This window comes from Platichthys flesus, chromosome 21 (genome assembly GCF_949316205.1).
Source record: "Platichthys flesus chromosome 21, fPlaFle2.1, whole genome shotgun sequence".
In the NCBI taxonomy this organism is placed as follows: Eukaryota; Metazoa; Chordata; class Actinopteri; order Pleuronectiformes; family Pleuronectidae; genus Platichthys; species Platichthys flesus.
In genome coordinates, this window is record NC_084965.1 from 18,428,019 (window position 1) to 18,448,074 (window position 20,056).

General features: G+C 39.9%; 1 protein-coding gene across 1 annotated transcript in view; it reads right to left on the minus strand.

The window, feature by feature from the left end:
• The window catches only part of reck (reversion-inducing-cysteine-rich protein with kazal motifs), a 73,692-nt gene extending 57,824 nt beyond the window's left edge, over nt 1–15,868 (minus strand). The window contains exon 1 of the mRNA XM_062379776.1: nt 15,700–15,868. Coding sequence (XP_062235760.1) covers nt 15,700–15,766 — 67 coding nt within the window. The 5' untranslated portion in view covers nt 15,767–15,868. The remainder of the gene's footprint in view (nt 1–15,699) is intronic.
• Nucleotides 15,869–20,056: the final 4,188 nt, after the last annotated feature.

Sequence of the window (20,056 nt, forward strand, 5' to 3'; positions counted from 1 at the left end):
TACAAATTTAAAGTTGGGAATGCATTACTTTGGATATTAGTCACATGATGTTCAAATCAGTGTTACTTCCACATTGAAAAACTAGAAAGAGTGCTGTGTGAATCTCTAACTTGATCACACACTATCACTACACTAGCTCTCCTTTGCTTGCTGAAGATCTAGGTTGGTTGATCTCTGTGTATCAAGTCTTAAGGTGCCCCTTTAGTCTCATAACGTGACCGGTGTAGTGTTATGATTGGGTGATAACATAGGTCCATAGAAAACATAAAACCCTTTTCAGATGAGATCTTGTTTGTGATGAAAATGTTACATGGCGCTTCTGGGTAAAATTCATGTGATCTGCCTTTTTTCTAAATCAGGGGCCAGAAAGGGGCCACATTAGAAACAGAGGGGTTAATTACATGTCCAACATCTGTGCACATTTAAGTCATTCCTTAGCTCTATAGCTTTGAGCAAAGCCACACATCATTGACTATATTCTAAAAACTGTTCCTAATTCAAGCACATAAAACGCTTAAAATGTCATATAGAAATGTAATATTTATCTTTTTTATTATTGGTTTTGTAAGTAAGTGACCAATTAAAAAAAAAAACTTACTGAGAGGACCGGGGAATTTAGGGGCCAATTAGATTTCAACTTGGGCCAGTGCCCCCTGGCTCCTCACCCTCGATCAACTAGAAATTAATTAAGGATAGTAATTCATATTTATACAATGTTTTCAGTTTTTATTCTGGATCAGTTTCATGCAGAATACATTTTGTGCTGCTTTGTGTAGTGATACTGTTATGTTTTTTCCTCTTTTAGTCTCTGTGGTACTTTTCTTGTTTTATTGAATCCATATTTTCTTCCCCCTTTTTTTCTATTATACATTTTTGGACAAGTGTGTGATGAGTGGGTTGTCTCATTATGAAATAAAAACAACCAACTGTGCACAGAGAGAGAGAGAGGGAGAGAGAAAGAATGTAAAACCATTTCAGAGGAAATGCATCTCTTGATTATCTCTGCACCAACAATAAACTCAGTTTAAGTGAAAAACATATATACTTTAAATGCGATCCTGTTTATTTCAGATCGGTGGTAGATACTGTGGCTTTGAATAAAGGAGGTAATACCAGGCCCAAGACAAATTATAATATAATTATGAAATTGTTAAATGAGTCACAGGTGGCATCCATCACTGGTGCAATGTCTAAATAATCTCTATAGATTCTTCTTGGGAATATGCAGAATCTATTTTCACCAATCATATTTGAGCAGGCTTTGGTTGCCCACATGTATAAAGTCCACATAGAGAGCAAGAGTTAGAAAACATTGACTGAAAACATCCGCTATAGCTTTTTATTCATGTATATGCATTAATATGCAAATAGTTGTTATTAGAGATTAGCCAAAAAATCACTTTAAAAGAGAAGACGACAGCTGAAAAAGTGTTTTTTACTTGCCTTTGACAATACAGACACAAACCTGCCAGAGATAATGAATGTCAACATGAGGTGTGAGATATCTGCAGGAGGAACATGTGGCCCAACTGGGGAGCTCACTTGTTGGGTGATGGAAAAAAAACAAAGCGATTTGGGGGGGTTGAAACAACACCGAAAGAGGCTGTCACTCACAGTGTGAGAGCTAACATGCTGCTTATTCTGTCTGTTCTCAAATCCCTCCTGCATATCACATTAGCACTGTTGTTCCAGCACCTGATTGTCAAACCGAGTTTTCCCCTTCAAAAGACACCAGCGTCAGTGAGAGGACATTTTAACAATTTAAACATCTAAAAACAACTAGGCATCGAAAACACAGGCAGCTAAGAGACAGCAAAATAGAAAACCAAAACAGGAAAAATCTTCTGACTGGCAATAAAAATCAAACTGCATTTGAACTCCAAATCCAAATTCTCATCAGAGAGAAATGTTGTGATGTGGTTGAAATGTGGTGTAAAGTGGTCAGAGAGGCCAGCTGGTGTTTCAGTCAAACTGAACCCAGCAGCATCGTTCCAGTGTGGAGTGAGAGACGTCTCTGATCTGGGATGGTACACACAACAGTGGTTCCTTTGGAGTGGAAAAAAATAAAAAATCACGGAACTGGAAATGGAAAAGTTCTGTCCAACCTCTAGATTCCAATTTTACATCTCACAACTATATTATGTGTATCAGTATGAGATGAGTTTATGGCTCACTGGTTAACATGGATTCACAGTGGAGGTGCACGATATGGCAAAACACAGTCTGGGGCTTGTTTTGATCACTCGACAGAACTTTTGTGGAACATTCATTGATTCTCTCTTCACTGTTTGACATGATTCTTGCTTCTAGGTGTTAAAAAGCGTTAGTGGTGTTTGAGTCGGACACAACATTAAATGAGTGATGACATGCTCTTTGTGTCTCCATCAATTCATTATCTAAGCTTGAAGTTGCCAGTCACAGGGTGACTTATGCCACTTAGACATGAACCCAGGAAAATGTTTACACAATGAGGTCCGGACTTTCTCTGGATTTTGTCTTTCACATACGAACAACACTGCAGGAGAATATCCTGTCAGACATGTTCACTAAAACAGGAAAATCTCTGGATTGCTGCGGTGGGGGGCAGAATGTATGAATTCTGCTGCGGTGATCGTTTGTTTTTGTTTACAGCACATAAACACAGATGTCGGCCCGCATCACCAAAACCTCTCAAATCTCGTTTTCTGCCCAAGTGGACATCTTTGTCAGTTTAGGACATTCTCATGAGTCTTTACAAGGGAGCTGGCAAAAAAACCTCCTGAGAATGGACATTAACATTCTGGCATACAGGCATTTACGGCTAATTTGAGGAGATTGCCTGGAGTTCAGTCCATGTCTGAAAGCATCTTTACAGAAACAAACCACCATCCATGCTCAAATTCACACCTTCATGCAATGTAAAGTCTCCAATTAACCTAGCCCTGAGCTGAGACAGAATACCCAGAAAGAATCCCACTGATCATTAAAACACTGTATTTGTGTCAAAACATCATGCTTTCACAGTATTTTCAGGCTGCATCCCAGCCCACATCTGGCAAGAAGCAAGACAGACAGCCCAGCCGACCAAATCGATTTCATGGTTCCAACTCTGTCTGAAAGAGTTAAATGAACATATCGACACATGAAACGATCACAGAGTAAGTTAACCTCGCTGCCACATAGACAAGAAAGTTGTCTTCTTTACTTGCCAACTATTTTCCCAGCTCAATAAACCTCCAACAGCGCATTCAGGACAAGCGTTGCAACCAATTATCCAGTTCAGGGTTCAATGTACTAAGTTGATCTTCACTGAGCTCTGAATAAACAGGTGAACAGCTCTTTGTGCAGCTGATGTGGCTTCAGGGTTCTAATGATTGAGTCCAACAGATGGTTTTATTTTCTTCGGCTCAATTACTGCAGGTCACTTTTGCAGCATTACCGCAGGCTAATTGAATTAAACCCATTCTAAAGGGTAGAACAGGCTCTGCACCAGTTTTCTTTCATAACTGCAACATGATTTAATTGATAAGAATCCAGGTAATGTCGACAGATTGTATTTCACTCTTTACACATTCAACAGGAACAATCACAAAGAAAGATAGAGGCCACAAAAAGCATTCTTTAACTTCACTCCCTCTTGAATTTACTAGGTAGGTTAGGTCATTGTTTAGCAAAAGCTCAATTTACCCTGTACACACTGAAAATCCATATAAAGACAAATACACTTAAGGAAAGTCTTGAGTTTTTTGGGCCTGCAGAACCTTTGTGAACAAAAAAAAGAGAATATTTCAAAGTAAAGGACAAAAAGGACACTGCAAACCCTGACATCTGTTAGCAAGAGTCTGGAGAAAACTAAAAAAGCCTGGCAGTCAAAGACGATAGACCTCAAGAGAAAAGTAGGGTGCAGTCTGAACCAGAACAAACTGGTCAGGAATCAAACCATAACTGGGGCACAGCATGAAAGAACAAACAGACGAGAGCAAAATGGAAAAGAAACAAAGAATTGATTATACAGTAGATTATAACTGTAATTCGGCTTGAAAAGTGCTTGGTATTCTGTTTGTACCGTGACCAGTCCAACTTATCACAGCATGCAGACTATTATAGAAAGCTAATTTCCCTAGCTCTGTTTTACCTCCACTATGGTGGAGTCCAACGTATCAGAACCGACGGCCACTCCACTTCAAATGGCCAGGAAAAAAAAGTACTATTCCAGCTATGAGAAACAATCTGGAAATAGCAGCCACGCTTGTGACTGGGAGCCAGCTGCTGGGACGATAAGAGGAGGAATTTCAGTGCACCCCCTTCTATGTAAATGTAACATTACTCTGGGTTTCCTGCCAGCTAGTTTCCTGTGTGTTATGCATGGACATAGCAGTGGGACTCGGCCCTCTCTTTCAGGATGCATGCAGGTTTCAGAAACAGAAACACTCAATACAACCCTTTAAAGGTGAAAACTGTTTTCTGTTCTGTTTCATCCAGTCCAAAGTTAAGGAAGACAGCAGGATATCTATATAAATAGAAGAAGAACTATTTCTCATTCAGCAGCTTGACAGGATACCCCAACCACTATAAAATGTGCCAATTCATCATCCTCTGCCACACTGATATACACTGACAGTTTATGTTTTGAATAACCCAGCCTTACACAATTCTGAATGTTCAGGTTCAATATCTGGTTTTATTCTCCACTAACTGCTGGAAAGCTTATAAATCTGAGCTGTCACTCATCTGAAAGCACCACTGTGGTTTTGCCCATTTACTAAAAACTGCATATATTTGACACCACTCCCGGCCATTTTCCAGATCATGATGCAGTGTTTCATTCCGTCAAATGTGGTTCTGTCATTGTTTTCCTTTCTTCAATGGCAGCTATTGGTCAACAGGACTCACAACAGCTTGCAGAGACTCAAAACTTTCAAGAAGTGGACTGATAGCAACTTTTGTACTCAAATAAGCAGGGCAGGGGTATGTTCACATCTCCAGTTGTGATGATTTTAGTCCACCTGTGGGAATCTTTCTGTAAGCATTAGTGGTTCTGTTAATACTAAACTCAAGTAGAAAGGAATGATGTTGCTACATCTAACCTGGCACAACAAAAAGTAAGCTTGATTTTGTGGGTGATAAACGGGATCAGATTTTTGTTTTACACGATTTTCTAAAACAATGTCCACATGGCCCCGTCTCTTCTTCCTGGGAGTATTGCATCAAGACAGACTTGTCTTGAATGAATAATAATCTTACGAATCAATGTCCCAGTGCTGTGTTCTGAATCAAATTAATCCCATTTATTTGTTTAAGTAATGAAATGGCAAAATATAGCAGAATTTTACAATTTTGTGATGTACATTGAACATTTAAGAAGCTTTGTGAATGACAGATTTTGTTTGACATGAAAGCGTAATGAGACTGAAGAAGCCAAACATGGATGATGGTAAATGAGCCAGTTTAAATGTAATGATTTACACTTCGTCATGCAGATGAAAGAAAGAGAAAATTATTGTAAGATGTCAGTGTGATAGTGTGTGTCGGAGCATGGAGGCCTCTCGTATTAGACCATTCTCCTTCCTGCATTCCTCAGAGCTGCTGCAGACTCTCTGGGGGGGTTGGGTTAATGGATGGAGGTCAGAGGTCACTTCCTGTGCATGGATTAATTGAGATTTGCTATACAGAGCTGAGCATTAAAGTCTCTGCCGAGTATGTTTGGTGCAGAACAATGGGGAAGATTCAAAATGTAGGGTTTGCTTTGCATTTGTATTGATCATGTGAAAAAATAAAAGAATACCCAGGGTAAGAGACTTTTGTAGCCCATAATCGTCCAAATGCTGTTTACGAGGCTTTTCACATAGAGGCTTTACATAGTTTTCGTCAGATTTGACAGTGACCCCTATCCAAAAGATCAGAATTAAGTCAGTGAACATTTGGTAACATTTAGTGTCACAGTACACTACTAACATTGAGTGACATACGAGACATAAAACGTTTTTGTGCTTCAAAGGAGTTTCCTTCGCTGAAAGCTGGTTCAAATAGCAATTCTGTTCATGGGTGTTTAGTAGGATACAGAACTACTTGCCTGCCTATCTGATTTAATCTCACCCACCTCATCTTTGTACTGAAGGTCAAGGTTTAAATACATAAAGTCCATAAAGTGAAATTATTTGTATGTTATGAATCAAAGTTCAGCTCAGAGATGGCAGTTCTGATGGTGACACGGCAGTGTCCACTAGAAAGAAGACGATTTGTTGTTACAGAGTTCATTTGTGGTTTTTCTGTGGTCTGAATGAGCGGAGGTTCTTCCGTCCCAAACTATCTTTGACAAGTCGTGACAGTAGAGTGCCATGCAGAGAGAACGTCAACTGACGGCAGCCACATTTAATTTTGGAAGCTGTAGTTCAATATTTATCCGTGAGCCTGCATGAGCATTTTTCCAAATTCAAATTCATCACCAATTAGTATTCCTTATTCACACATGTTAATTGTTTACTGGTTTATGCAGCAGAATACAGCCTTCATTAGCAGATTGTGCGGCTTTGAGCTCAGCTAGTGGTCCACAGCAGGGCTGCGTGGACACGTGAGAAAAATGACTTTTTTAAATTGACAACTTTGGTTCTGTGTTTTTCACTGCATCAGTTGTGTTATCAACACTGTTGTTGGGTAAAAAAATCTGGCTATTTGGGTGGAATTATGTAATGTTTTCACAAGCATCTTTTGTCGGAAATTATGCATCACTCGCTATGTTGACCCAAGATCCTCCACTAGCTATTTTTAATACCAGGCTATTGGGCAACCTACACCCAGAATGCCAGCCAGTGGTGTAATTTAATAAGTACAATTATTAGTGTAACAAAATATTAATGCCCGTTTCATGGTGATTTACCCTGCAAGAGAATAACTTGTAGATAAATACTATAAAATTACCACAGTCCCCTCAAAATTGTCAAAACAGCGCTCAAGTGACAAACTGTATTATATAATTTGCTGCATATTAAAAGGTTACAGCCGTTGCTATATGGGGGTATGTGAAAAATTCATAATGTGCAGAAAATTTATAACAGTTTACTGGATACTCCTCAGCACTAAGTAAAGGGGGTCCTTTTTAAATGTTTGACCATAAATTAATGAGTGTGTGTGTGTGTGTGTGTGTGTGTGTGTGTGTGTGTGTGTGTGACGGGTTGAAGAGTCCAGCCACATGATATCCAGGTGTGTAATCATACATATCAGCCACTAAATCCTACAGAATACACCCGCTTCCCATCAGAGAAGGAGCATATTTCTAACACATACACACACACACACACACACACAGACACACACACGCACACACTGTTGAGCATGTCCTGCCTCACTAGTTTCTTATTCAATTAGCTGAATCAAAGGAGGACGTAGCCCTGATGTACGTTATTGCGTGTGTGTGTGTGTGTTTGATGGTAAATTACTTAATGGGATACATGTGCCCATACAGGATGAGGTAAAGGGTCATAGAACAGAGAAAGAGATGGGGAAGGAAGGAGGAAGGGATACTAATAGATAACCCGTTTTATTGTTTGCGCTACATTCACCTACTAGATACAACTGATGTCTAGTTCACATATTTCATTTAAAATGGTTGATAAAAATGCAAAGTTGAAATATACATGAAAACATGTTAATTTTTTGGCGTAAATTGCCCAGATGCTGCTGTGTTTGAATCATTTTCAAGAACAATCATTCAAACCCTGATTCCTCAGTACCTCACCCAAGTATAAGATCAGATGTTGTCAATAAAGACAGGCAGACAGATGGACGGAGACTGGAGCCAGCAAAAGCACATCCATTAAAGAACTTTTAGCCAAGTCAGATCAAATGAAGATAATAACTCAGTTAATAATCATATATATTTTAAGAAAGACCTGCAGCTGTCCAGAGGCTGTTGTTTTAGAGTCTGGAGATTTAGTATCACAGATTCGCTGCAGAGCAAAGTTATACCTTTATTTCATAACTCTGCCTGGTGTTTCTGTTCTCTACCCACAAAGGAGCACACACTCATCAACATTCCTGTAAATGTGCCACTGTTTATCACCCAGCTAATTTTCAACTGCAGCCTTTTTGCAAGAGCTCTATAAACAAGTTTTATCCATACAAGTTAGCCGAAGTACAAATTGCACCTCAGACATGAAAGAATTGGCACACCCTTCATTGGCCTGGAGTGATTGATATGAGAATTGATTCTCCAGGCTATTAAGACAGATTCATTCCCATTGTTTGCTTTATGGAGGTCAACTTTGAAAAATTAACTTCAGAGAGCTGAGGAAAAAACCGAAATTAGAGAAACTAATTCAAAATCTAAATTGCATTTGGTGTAAATAGTTTTGCTTATTTAATATATATGTCTTTGGCAGGCTTATTTTTTGAATTAAACTATTTTCCCTAATCACAAATGTTTGCAGGGTAAATGGAATATGGAATTTCCCTTGGAGAAAATGCATATTAACTGTCCTTTCTTCCATGTGAAGCAGGGCATCAGTGTATAAGAGCACAAACTGTAACAGGATAAAAAAAAGTTTAAAAGGCTGCGACAGAGAGAGGTTGTGTGGTACGAGGTTGGAGTAAAGTAATGAAAGAGGAAGAGAGGGGCCAAAGTGACATGAACAATGAGGCATCCACTCCAGAATGCTGCACTAAGTAGAACAGTGTGGGACAGACACTCAGCAGTACTTTAGGAAGTCCTGTTTGTTCTGCTGGAACAACGTGTGCAACAGCCTCACACTAATGTGTCACTTTGCCAGTTTATCAGACCGATTGCAGCCACTCGCTGCGATCTGCTTCTAATACAGACGTTTCCTCTTTGACCACAGATCACATACACACCATAATAACTAGAACTTACAAAATATTAGAAAAGTGCATCTTTTTTTGATTTCTTGCCATCTTTGATTTCCATGTCTCCAACCAAACAACCGTTGGACAGACTACATTCCCTGTGGTTCTGTCTGGATCTGCCTTCTCTCAGTCACAGTTCAATAAAGCCCACTAAAATCCAGCTGTAGTCCAATAAAATTGAATGGAAAGTTTGTTTTCAAGTCTTATGGTAAACAATTACAGCTTCATTAAATTTCAAGTAGAACAGCGTATGGGAAAAACTTTTATGTCAAGAGTTTTTAATAACAGAAAATACATCCTGTGATAAATACAGCATATAAGGTATGTACTGTAAGCATGGCCATAAGGAAATTAGTTGTTAATGTAATTATGCTGCAATTGCTCTTTATTTATTTTTAATACGATGAAGTTACAAGGCCAACACGTCAGAGACTATTCACCCTTGACTTTTTAACATTTTGATCTGTTTTGTGTGAGATATTTTAGTGTATAATATATATATACATATATATTAACTGAGACCTTGCACAAAATGAGCGGATGGGGAGGAAGGGGTTGAAGAAGTGGAGTCCCATGCTAGCTCTCGCTTGATTGTCATGTAATAGAATTGGCTGTAATAGAAACATGGCCACTGCAGCTAACATTTAAGAAATAACATTAGAAGCATACCTAGTATTGTAACAATGTAATCCAAATTTACTTATGAAAGTGTTACTGTACGTATAGTTGGCTTGTAATTAGATAGTAATTGTAATCTTGCTAACTGCTGGTATAGCTTACTGTATGTTTTTGTATCACTAAATAAAGTGTTTTTAGCTCCATGCAGTAGCGTGCTCTTGCTGAGCATTAAGAAAAGGAATGTGGAAGCAGTGTGGTCGTCACTTTGACGAGTTCATATGCCCTCCCTGGGCGAGCCACCGTAACCTGAAGTTAGACGGGCTAGCCTAAACGTAATGAATTATGGATATGGAGTGGTAATAACAAAACCTTCTCTTAAGCTCATATCGGGTAATTGGCATAGATTGTGAATAAAGATGGACGATGCATATCCATTTCAATTACACAAATTAGGCCAAACTATCCCAGATATGACTGCTGCTATATCTTGTGCTTTTGGTATAATTTTGAGCCAGAGTCTCAACAGTATTGAGTGTAGTGTGGAGCTGAGGTGTAGAGGTCCAGCCCATACATGTGTTCCACAAATTGCACATCAGTCTTAGTTGTTAATTATGACATTTTGCTCTGTTATTTATTTTAGGTGGGGTTTATGATCTATACATCAGCCAGCCAACAGGGGAAATCAAGATTGCTTGACTTCACTTTTGGGAAGATCTCATGTTGTCCCCCTTTAGAAAAAGTCTGTGGTATTCGTAGACAGTGGCGCCAAGTGATTGAAGGCCAATGTATGCTTCTCCGTTCTGACGGTGGCTGGTTAGGGCCCTGACGGCATGTGTGTATGGTCACATACCGTTATAACAAACTTTCGTAACTCCGCTAGCGTGCTAGCCACCATTCTAACTGCGGTTGTAACAGAAAAATTAAGCAAAAAAAAAAACTAAATTCCACTGCTATCATGACACTGTTTCTCAAACACAGACAGATTAGAAGCAAATACTTGGTAGTAGTTAGTATAGGGAGTCCCTGCTGACTGTGTGTGGAAGCTGGGGGGGAAGCTAGCTGCTTCTGTGTAGCTTCAAGTAGTGGAATTAGCAACGCAGTTCGGAAACAAGACCGGGGAACCGCTGTGCTAAGAAACGATAACATCAGCATCATGACCCGCTGGGTGTCACTTTATTTTATTTAGTTGCCATTGTACACTGTGTGTGTGAAAAGCCGGGAGGAGATAAATAAACTACGTGGGCTTCTTCTGAGAACTCATGAGGTAGGCTTCTCTAAGCTCGTCTTCCATTGCACAACCTACTGATCTGGCGCCGAATTGTCTTCAGCACCGGAGAACTATAAATGAAAAAGTGTCCTTCCGATCCATCCGTCCCTCCGTCCGTCCGTCCTTAACGGACTAGGAGAAGCATACATTGGCCTTTAGGCATAGCGAAGCCCAACATCCTAATCCTGTACAAGGTTTGTCCTACATGCCTTTTCTCAGGCAATACAATATTTTTCAGCAGTTCCTGGTAAGGAAGCAAAGACAGGCTGAGGTACTCGAATCAGGAGGATGATGTACGTGGGTAGTTGCCAAATAAGGGTGAAACAGTATTTTTTTAAATAAAGACCTAATGAGGATTATAATGTTCAAATGCTGATTTTTTTTAAACTGCTAGTGTTCCGTAGATTTTTTGTAAATTTTTTGAATAATTTTGTTGGTATAATTTCATTATTTTTTTAGCTTTTCTTATAGCTTCAGCCACAATTTGTCCTGCAGTGTGTGACATGTCACTATGACAAAATTAAAATATTTTACTATTATTGATTTCAAGTACAAATCAGGTATGTTTAAAGTTTAAGAAGTACTCTTACAGAATGACAGAATCACCACAGAACATGGCCGTCACACCACAGGACGGGCCGTCACACCACAGGACATTTTCATCCTAGTGGCCATTTTGAGTTATTGCTATACAAGACTGACCTTAGCTATTATGCTAACTGAATAATAACACCGTTTTAACCTTAATATGTTTAATTTAAAAAATATATTTTTTACAAATTTTGAACTACAGCCGTCACACTACAGGACTCTCAAAAAAGGACATTCATTGTGTGACAGACAGAGTGAAATTTATGAAATTTATCAGAGGTTAACACTCACTTGGTAGGGGGATAAACTAAGGACCCCTATAGGAGTCCATGTAACTGCCGTTTAAAAAATCAGATTTTCCATGTCATGCCACAGGACAGCATTTGTGTTACGAAAGGTATTTTGCTGTAAATACTAATATACTAGTTTTGTGCATATTAAAACCTAATATTAATAAAGTCATTATAAACAATATAATGCATTGGCAATTATTAGCTGCTCCAGATATTTCTGGTTTATTTTATTAATATGTAAGTTTAATGCTTTACCTATGTTACGGTCACACCGCAGGACATTTAGCATATTCACCTTAAAATATAATCAAAACATAACAGATATTTCATACAAAATCATAAGTTTAAAACAAAGTATCATAATATGCCTCACATCCATGTGTTGTTTCAGTGGCAAAATGCATCTAAATAAACATTTACACTTAATTACAGGAAAATCATGCGTCATGTCATTCACCCACATGCAGAACGTTCCAACGTTCTAGATTTTGGGACTGTCAGCCTTCATGTCATAGTAGCATGGCTGTTGTGTTGCATACATGAGGTCAGTGATTGCAGATGATGGTTATATTCAAATTCAATGTCTTAAAATGATTGACCTCTGACAATGTAGTTACTATTTAGTGAAGACAGACCATTGACTGAAGACTCTTATCTCTAAGTTTCTTTGCACCAACCAAATGCACATCGAAGCATCTCATCATCTTTCAGTCTGTTTTCTATAGTTTCAATAGTGTAGAATAGTTTTTATAAGTTGTAGTTGTACTTCAGTGTGATATTCAGTTTTATTGTTTGTAGAGCTGAAAACCCTAGGTAATCATCTCAGAGTGAAGGGTTGGACGCCTGCTCTCTTCTCAGATCTTTTCTCCCTTCTCACAAAGTTTTATTTTCATGTCCTGAAGAAATAATTTAAATCGTAATTCAGGGCATGGATTGCTTAAATTGTAATACACATTAGATTTATTAAATTAACAAAACCTTTTGACCAATAATATAAATGTAAATTAGCGGTGGTATAAATGATCCACCACTTGGGGTTTAACCGTGATGCAGGATTTTTTTCATATCCCCATCAACATACATCAATGTGTTTTGTATTTGTTACAAGCTCAATAGTTTTTCAATATGTCATTTAATATAGGAAAATCGATTTCAGCTTAGTTATGGGCATTTCTTCTGGGATGCATTCTTTTCTAAATTCACTTTCATTACACAGGAGCTTTAACACAGTTAATGTGGTCACTAACAGGAGTGCTGTGTGGAAGGATTAGACACCTCCAACCACCAACATGACTAAACACCAGCTAACCTGGCTTTTATAAAATCGGTGGTGTCACGAGAGTCGAGAGACTAACTGCAGGTGCATGCAGTACATTATAGAGTATCACTATAAACCTGTAGCAGCTGGTGCTTAATGATAACCCCACCTGGATATGACGTAGCCCATACAGAGCATCTACAGCACAACGTGGACTTTAAGAGCCTTCCTGTTTACTATCAAGTGAACCTCAACTATGACAAGACTGTTGATGCTGCCTTTGATAGCAGAGTGTTTGAACTCAGCGTCTGCAGGGAACACAGCCAAGGCAGTGGTTTTAGTCAAAGCAAAACTGTTTTGAAACAACGTAAGGCTCCTTTTCAGAATAGAAAGTTAATTACTGCTTAACATTTTTAAAATAAGCTATATTATCATAATTTAAGGTCGAATTTTTAGAATCGCACTGAAATAGGACAATGACAACCAAAGGGGGGATTCCTTTTATAATTCCATGGGTGTATTTCTCTTTCTTTATATTTAGCCTTGAGAAAACACTAGCAATGGGTAACTGGTTGGAAAAACATTATCATCCATGGTCAATTAAACAATCACCATACCAAGAGATCCAACTCTATGCTGCACTTTAATCTTGTGTTCACAGAACTATAATTATGTTTGTGGGACTCCAGCCCATGCCCGCTCACAGTGGACATGGAAAGAAAAGGGCTGCCGTTCACCTCCCTCCTTCCCCTTCCCTTCCCCTTCTGCTTTGAGCACTCAAATTGGTTCCAGATGCATTCTCTCACGGCTAGCTCCAGAACCAAAGCGCAACATGAAAGAAATGAAGGCGAGAAGTTTCGCAAAACTTGATAGAGGACAAAAATGTATGGAATTTCTAAACAGATCTAGTTGAGGGAGGAAGAAGAAGAAAACATATCTTCTTAGGGGCAAAGCCGGCTGATCACTTTACAACATGGTGCTATTTATCACACTGATAACCCTTTTTAGGGTTTCCCGAGACACAAGACTTCGGGAGACAATGTGCTCCCCAAATGAGGATCTAAGACCCATGTTTCTTTCATGTTCCGGGCAGATGTGCCAGGAAAAAAACTGCACAAAGTGATATTTAGCCAGAGAAAATCCACATCCTGCATCCATGTGGACTCAACATCAAAGACCTACCCACAAGCACGTTAGACCAATTTATAACCCTGCCCATGGAGCCCCCTCAGATAAAACAGTCACTGGGGGAAGCTACGATACACGCTGGCCAAAGGAATTGCGATAGCAGCAGAGGGTTGGCCGAGGCGACGCCGTGCCAAATGGTTCAAAAATGTAGCAACATAGTACAAAGTGGCAGCTCCATGTTGACTCAGCCAATTAACAAGTGAAAGCAAATTCAAACACAGCTGCTCGACAGCACCAACACACACCTATGTGTTTGTCTAACTGCCCTCACAAGTCCCTCTGCATTCATTAGCACCCTGAAAAGCTAATACGCTCATCAGTCCCACAGTTTTTGCCTCAATGCTGTGCTTTCTTTTTGGCCCCCAGACTCCGTTCAAAGCAGCAGGCGGCTTCATTACTCGGGTTCCTTTTCTTTCTGAGCAGACAAGGCTAATCAAAAAATACTTCATCATAACCTGCAGGCATGGCTTACACGCGATCCACATATTTATACCTGGGTTCAATTAAAAACAACGGCATGTCACAGTTGCCAGTACACCGGCTGTAAATGTGCAACCTGGAAATAGAAAGATGAGGGAATAATATTTTCAAACATACACACGTACAAGTGGTGACTATATACGATTAATTAAGGTTTGGGGTGGACACCGAATTGAAGAATGGCTAAAAAATAAAAAATAAAAGCGGTGCGCATTTGCTGTCAGCCAAGGAGGAAAATGGACATAACGGTCCATATTCCTCTCCTCAGATCCGGAGAAGAGAGGGAAGCTTTTCCTTCCTATTCCCGGTTATTCCTCACATTCTTGTTTGGACAGGGGAGAAACTAAATGTAGTTTCCAAACTATTAAAGTCAAGCAGCAGACCAATGCGGCGAAGAGGGACGTTTGTGTTTACTACGCCACAGTTGTCGCTTTGTCCTTAAAACTTAAAGGGTTCATCCGAGAGATGAACGGGATGCTAACCCCCCATAATACCGAGCGTCATGCTAACGTTCATCCCAAACAACGGATTAACTACTCAATGTCGCCACTTTGCTTTTCGGCGAAGGTACCCAGCAGCACGTCATGACTGAAAGCCGCTGTGTCAGTATTAACGATAAGAAGTTAATACACCTAGGTCAAACTTTTACAACGGTTTTCCCGTTATTCTCACAGCCGTGTCGCACCTACACACTCCGCGGTGGGCGGCAGCTAGCGCCGGGAACAAGTTACACCGGGCAGGTTTTATGGATAACAGCGCAAACTGGTGGGTCCCGTATGTTCCCGAATTTACCAATAGACTTCTGTGATTCGGAGGACGTCTTAATAAAACCTTTCCGTGTTGTACGAGCTCAGCAATAAGCAAATGAGCGTCACATTGTTAGGATTTGTGAACGGAGTTTGGCGCGGCATTCCCGACCCATCAGAGTGAAGTCTATCGGCCCAGCAGGATGCGAGCTGTCACCGGTTCAACAAGTTCGTCCTGCAACGACGAACTTACCTCCAGCTGCCTCCGTGCGAACACACTGTCTTATTTACGTTATCATCATTATCTCAGTTAAGAAGACACACACAGCTCCGTGAACATATGACTTGCAGCTATGTGTGTGTGGGTGTGTGTGTGTGCGTGGGTGAGAGAGAGAGAGGAAGATGAATTCATACACTTACCCTGAGCTCTGAGCGGCTGGAAGTTGAAGGCGCAAAGGAAAGTAACTATCTGGAAACACACACGCATCTTATTGAAATCCTAAAGTGCATCGTGGACAAGAAGAAGACATAGAAACCACCAGCACTGTGACATGCTCCATGGATCCTGGTACCTCTCTCTCGCTCAACCTCCCTCTCTCTCTCTTTCTCTCTCTCTCTCTCTGGTTTGGAGGTGTGGAGGTTTGGAGTGCGGGGGAACCTAACTGCACATGCGCAGAACTGGCCCGGTTAAATGGGACAAAAGCAACTTGTAAAAGTATCAGGAACACCAAGCTCTTTTAAATTAAATTGCACAATATTTCCCTGCAGATCAACAGCCAGCTCAGGCAATAGAGAGTGGTACAAACTCTATTAAATTCCATGCAGATGATTCCCCTGTTTACAGATCAACAGTCCGCTCATGCAATAGAAAGTAATACTGGAGGTTGACCCCCACCACCATGTATAAGCTCTTGTACATTTTAATGATTATATTCACAAATATGATTAAGCAATGAATAAATGAATGGTAGACCAAAAACACTCACAAATGCGGTTGTATGCGATTAATATAGGACAGTTTTCAGCAAACTGTATTTCATATTAACAATAATCACAACTCATTTCATCTGAATCATAAGCTACTTTCAGACATCCACTCTCTGGAGTTTTTTCTGGCCAGCCCTCTGGTAAAAAGTCCACAGAACTCCCTGAATGTCCCAACGTGAGAACACAGCAGGAGATCCACCGCTGGGTTCACCGCAAGCGAGTGGGAATGTTGGTGATATTTAGAACAGGCGACAAAATGAAATAAACAAAGAACACAAATATGTCGGAATTTAAAAGCAGAGCCATACATGTAAAATACACTTACCGAACACTTCAAGAGAGATTTTGGTGATAAAGGCCAATGCCGGTATCAATGTGCTGAAAACAAAAACATGTGATCAGCAGAATGAATGCATTATGTCCTGCCCCTGCATGCGGGCCGTGAAAAACAACCTTGATGAAAACAACCTCTGTCCTGCAGAGAATCTCCAGATGGGTCCGGACTTTCTCTGCAGTTCCCACCAGCCCCACTCAGTCAGGGTGAGCATTCCCTCGCAATAAGTAAGTGCAAAATTGTTCACTTATCTTAGATCTCTAACTTGGTGTTTTGCTCTGTTGCTGCATTGTATAACTATAGCTCAAGCCATAGTCAATAAAGTTTGTCCACTCAAACCTCATAGTTTCAGCTGCAGTTGTGTGCGTACCTGCAAGTGGCATGCAATGCATCTCTCTCTCTCATTCCCGCATTCCCGCATATTCCCTCACAATAAGTTTTGCATTAACTTATTGTGAGGGAATATACAGGTAATGCATATTGCATTACCTTGCAAGAAGCCAGTGTCTGTGTCCCATTCAGGACAATTCAATTTGCTGTCTGTCAGTAACCTTACCTAACCTGCCCGTGCTCTCACTGCACATAGCCGGAGTCTTCAGCCTGAGAGAGCTTATATCACAGGAGCCGAGACATTCGTCAAATGCCGTCTTCTATCAGTTTTCAGGCAGTGTGCGTTCATGTATTTTGGGGCCTAGCTTTGAAAAGAAGGCTGATTTTATGGGGTGGGATGGATCGGATGTAACCCTAACCCTAACCGAACTTTTCCAAAGTGGAGCCTGCTCTTGCTAACCTTTACAGGACTACACAACCTAGATTTAACACATCATTCATTCACTTTAGAGTCACTGTAGAGTTTATGCACTAGAAGAGCATCTATAGGAAATTTTAAGATTTCTCACTTATATAGCCTGCATGTCTGAAAACTGTTGTCTGAAGAAAACCAAGTAAACATGACCATGCATTTAATCTGTGAATGATTCTCCTCTTTGGTCATGCTGCTCTTGGAGTTATTACTCTGCTGTGCATTTAGTTGCAGAAGCTAATGGACAATTACCACACAGAGACATCCTGTCAATACTGCAACCATGACACATTATGTGTACACTGTGCAGCTTGAAGCACATCAAGTAGTCACAATGGTGCCTGTATAGATAGTGTTTAGTTATATCAACCTTCCTGTCAAATGTTGAAATGGCTGCCGTGAAAAAGGTTTATTGACTGGTAGTAACTGTATGCAGCATTGGTAGTACAATACTGTATATACAGCATATATGTATAGTATGTACATTCAAATATATACAGCCTTATTGTGCTGCGCCAAAAATCTGCACTGCACTTTCTTAGTCTACATCTGAAGCCAATAAGTTATTCAGTTCTAAAGATATGCGTCCAGTTAAGTAGGTAAATTATTTAGTAGTATTATAAATAGTATTTGAACATAAACAACAAAAACATTTAAATTAAATCTTAGTTGTAGATTAACCAGGTTGGATGAGCACAACATTTTCTAACTTCATTTTGCACCATAGACTGTTTATAAAAGGCTCTTCACTCAATGTCCAGCAAGCAAAAACAAACAATAATTAACAGCGTGTTGCAGAACTGGTTTGAGGAGGAGTAACTAATCAAAGAAGCAGTCATAATTGTACTATACTCCATATGTACCATTTACAATTTGGAGAGGAAAGATGAAACAAATCATAAGGAGCCTTCCATCTGTCTAACTCTAACTGTACTAGTATAGTCAAAGGTGAAAGTTTCAGCATGTTAAGAAAACCATTTAGGTAAGACAGATAGCAATTTTTCTATACATCCATCAAGTGGCAGGAAGTGTTCTTTTCCAGGGGGGTGGCCTCCCAGTCTGTCTCCTCATTGTGCCTCTTAATGCCCATGTCAACAGAGCCAGGCGGCTTTTTGTGTCATACAGCTGTCAAACAGCAGGGAAATCTCTGTTCTGGGAGACACCCTCTTTTGTAATGGGTCAAAGGTTGAGAGTGAGGGAGGATGTCAGGTGCTGGAGTCAGCACTTTGGCCCCATGTGGCTACATCATACTGTCGATTGGCATGAATAGTGAGGGCCCCGAAGAGAGGGCCAAATGGCATTAGAGAAGAGTAGAATGAATCCTGCATTCATACTGATGTACTGAGGTGGTCTGGAATAGACAGTCCTTTGACTTAAAAACATGCTTGCTGTATACTACAGTGTATCATTACCTCCTTACATACAGTACCAGTCAAAAGTTTGGACACACCTTCTCAATCAATGTTTTTTCTTTATTTTTCTTTCTTTCTACATTGCAGCTTAATATTGAAGACATCAAAAGTATGAAGGAACACAAATGGAATTATGTGGTTAACAAAAAAGTGTTAAACAAACCAGATTATGTTTTATATTTTAGATTCTTCAAAGTAGCCACCTTTTGCTTTGATAACAGCGGTGCTGCTCTTCGCATTATTTCAATCACTTTCGTGAGGTAGTTTCACCCAACGGAACCATATCAGCTTGTGGTAAAATAGGCATAATATGTCCCCTTTAACACAATCTACAGGCTGATCTTTTGATATTCCCCATGCAGCCAAAAATTAAGACTTTATTCTTGGAAATGTACAACTTTATTCTCTTGATATTACAACTGTTTTCTCCCCTGTAAGTCCCCCTGATAACTCGTTATATGAATGATGGGTTCACAGATTAAAGAGTAAAAGAGAAGTTCTTGCGTGAGAGAGAGAGAGAGATGCATTGCATGCCACTTGCAGGTACGCACACAACTGCAGCTGAAACTATGAGGTTTAAGTGGACAAACTTTATGGACTATGGCTTGAGCTATAGTTATACAATGCAGCAACAGAGCAAAACACCAAGTTAGAGACAGAGGTTGTTTTCATCAAGGTTGTTTTTCACAACCCGCATGCAGGGGCAGGACATAATGCATTCATTCTGCTGATCACATGTTTTTGTTTTCGGCACAATGACACCGGCATTGGCCTTTATCGCCAAAATCTCTCTTGAAGTGTTTGGTTAGTGTATTTTACATGTATGGCTCTGCTTTTACATTAGAATATATTTGTGTTCTTTATTTATTTCATTTTGTCGCCTGTTCAAAATATCACCAACATTCCCACTCGATTGCGATGAACCCAGCGCTGGATCTCCTGTTGTGTTCTCACGTTGGGACATTCAGGGAGTTTTGTGAACTTTTTTACCAGAGGGCTGGCCAGAAAAAACTCAAGAGAAAGTCTGGAGGCTCTCACCCTGGCATTTGCGTTCTCACATACAGCCCCCTCCGGATAATGTCTGGAGTTCAGTGCCTGTCTGTGTTTCACAAAACTTGATGGAAAGATGTGGTATTGGTGATCCATGTCACTCTATGCAGATCCACAGTAGAAGAGCCAAGGGAAATCATCCCCTGGCACACTGTAATAGTAATCTATTCTTTATAATTGTTATTATTATGG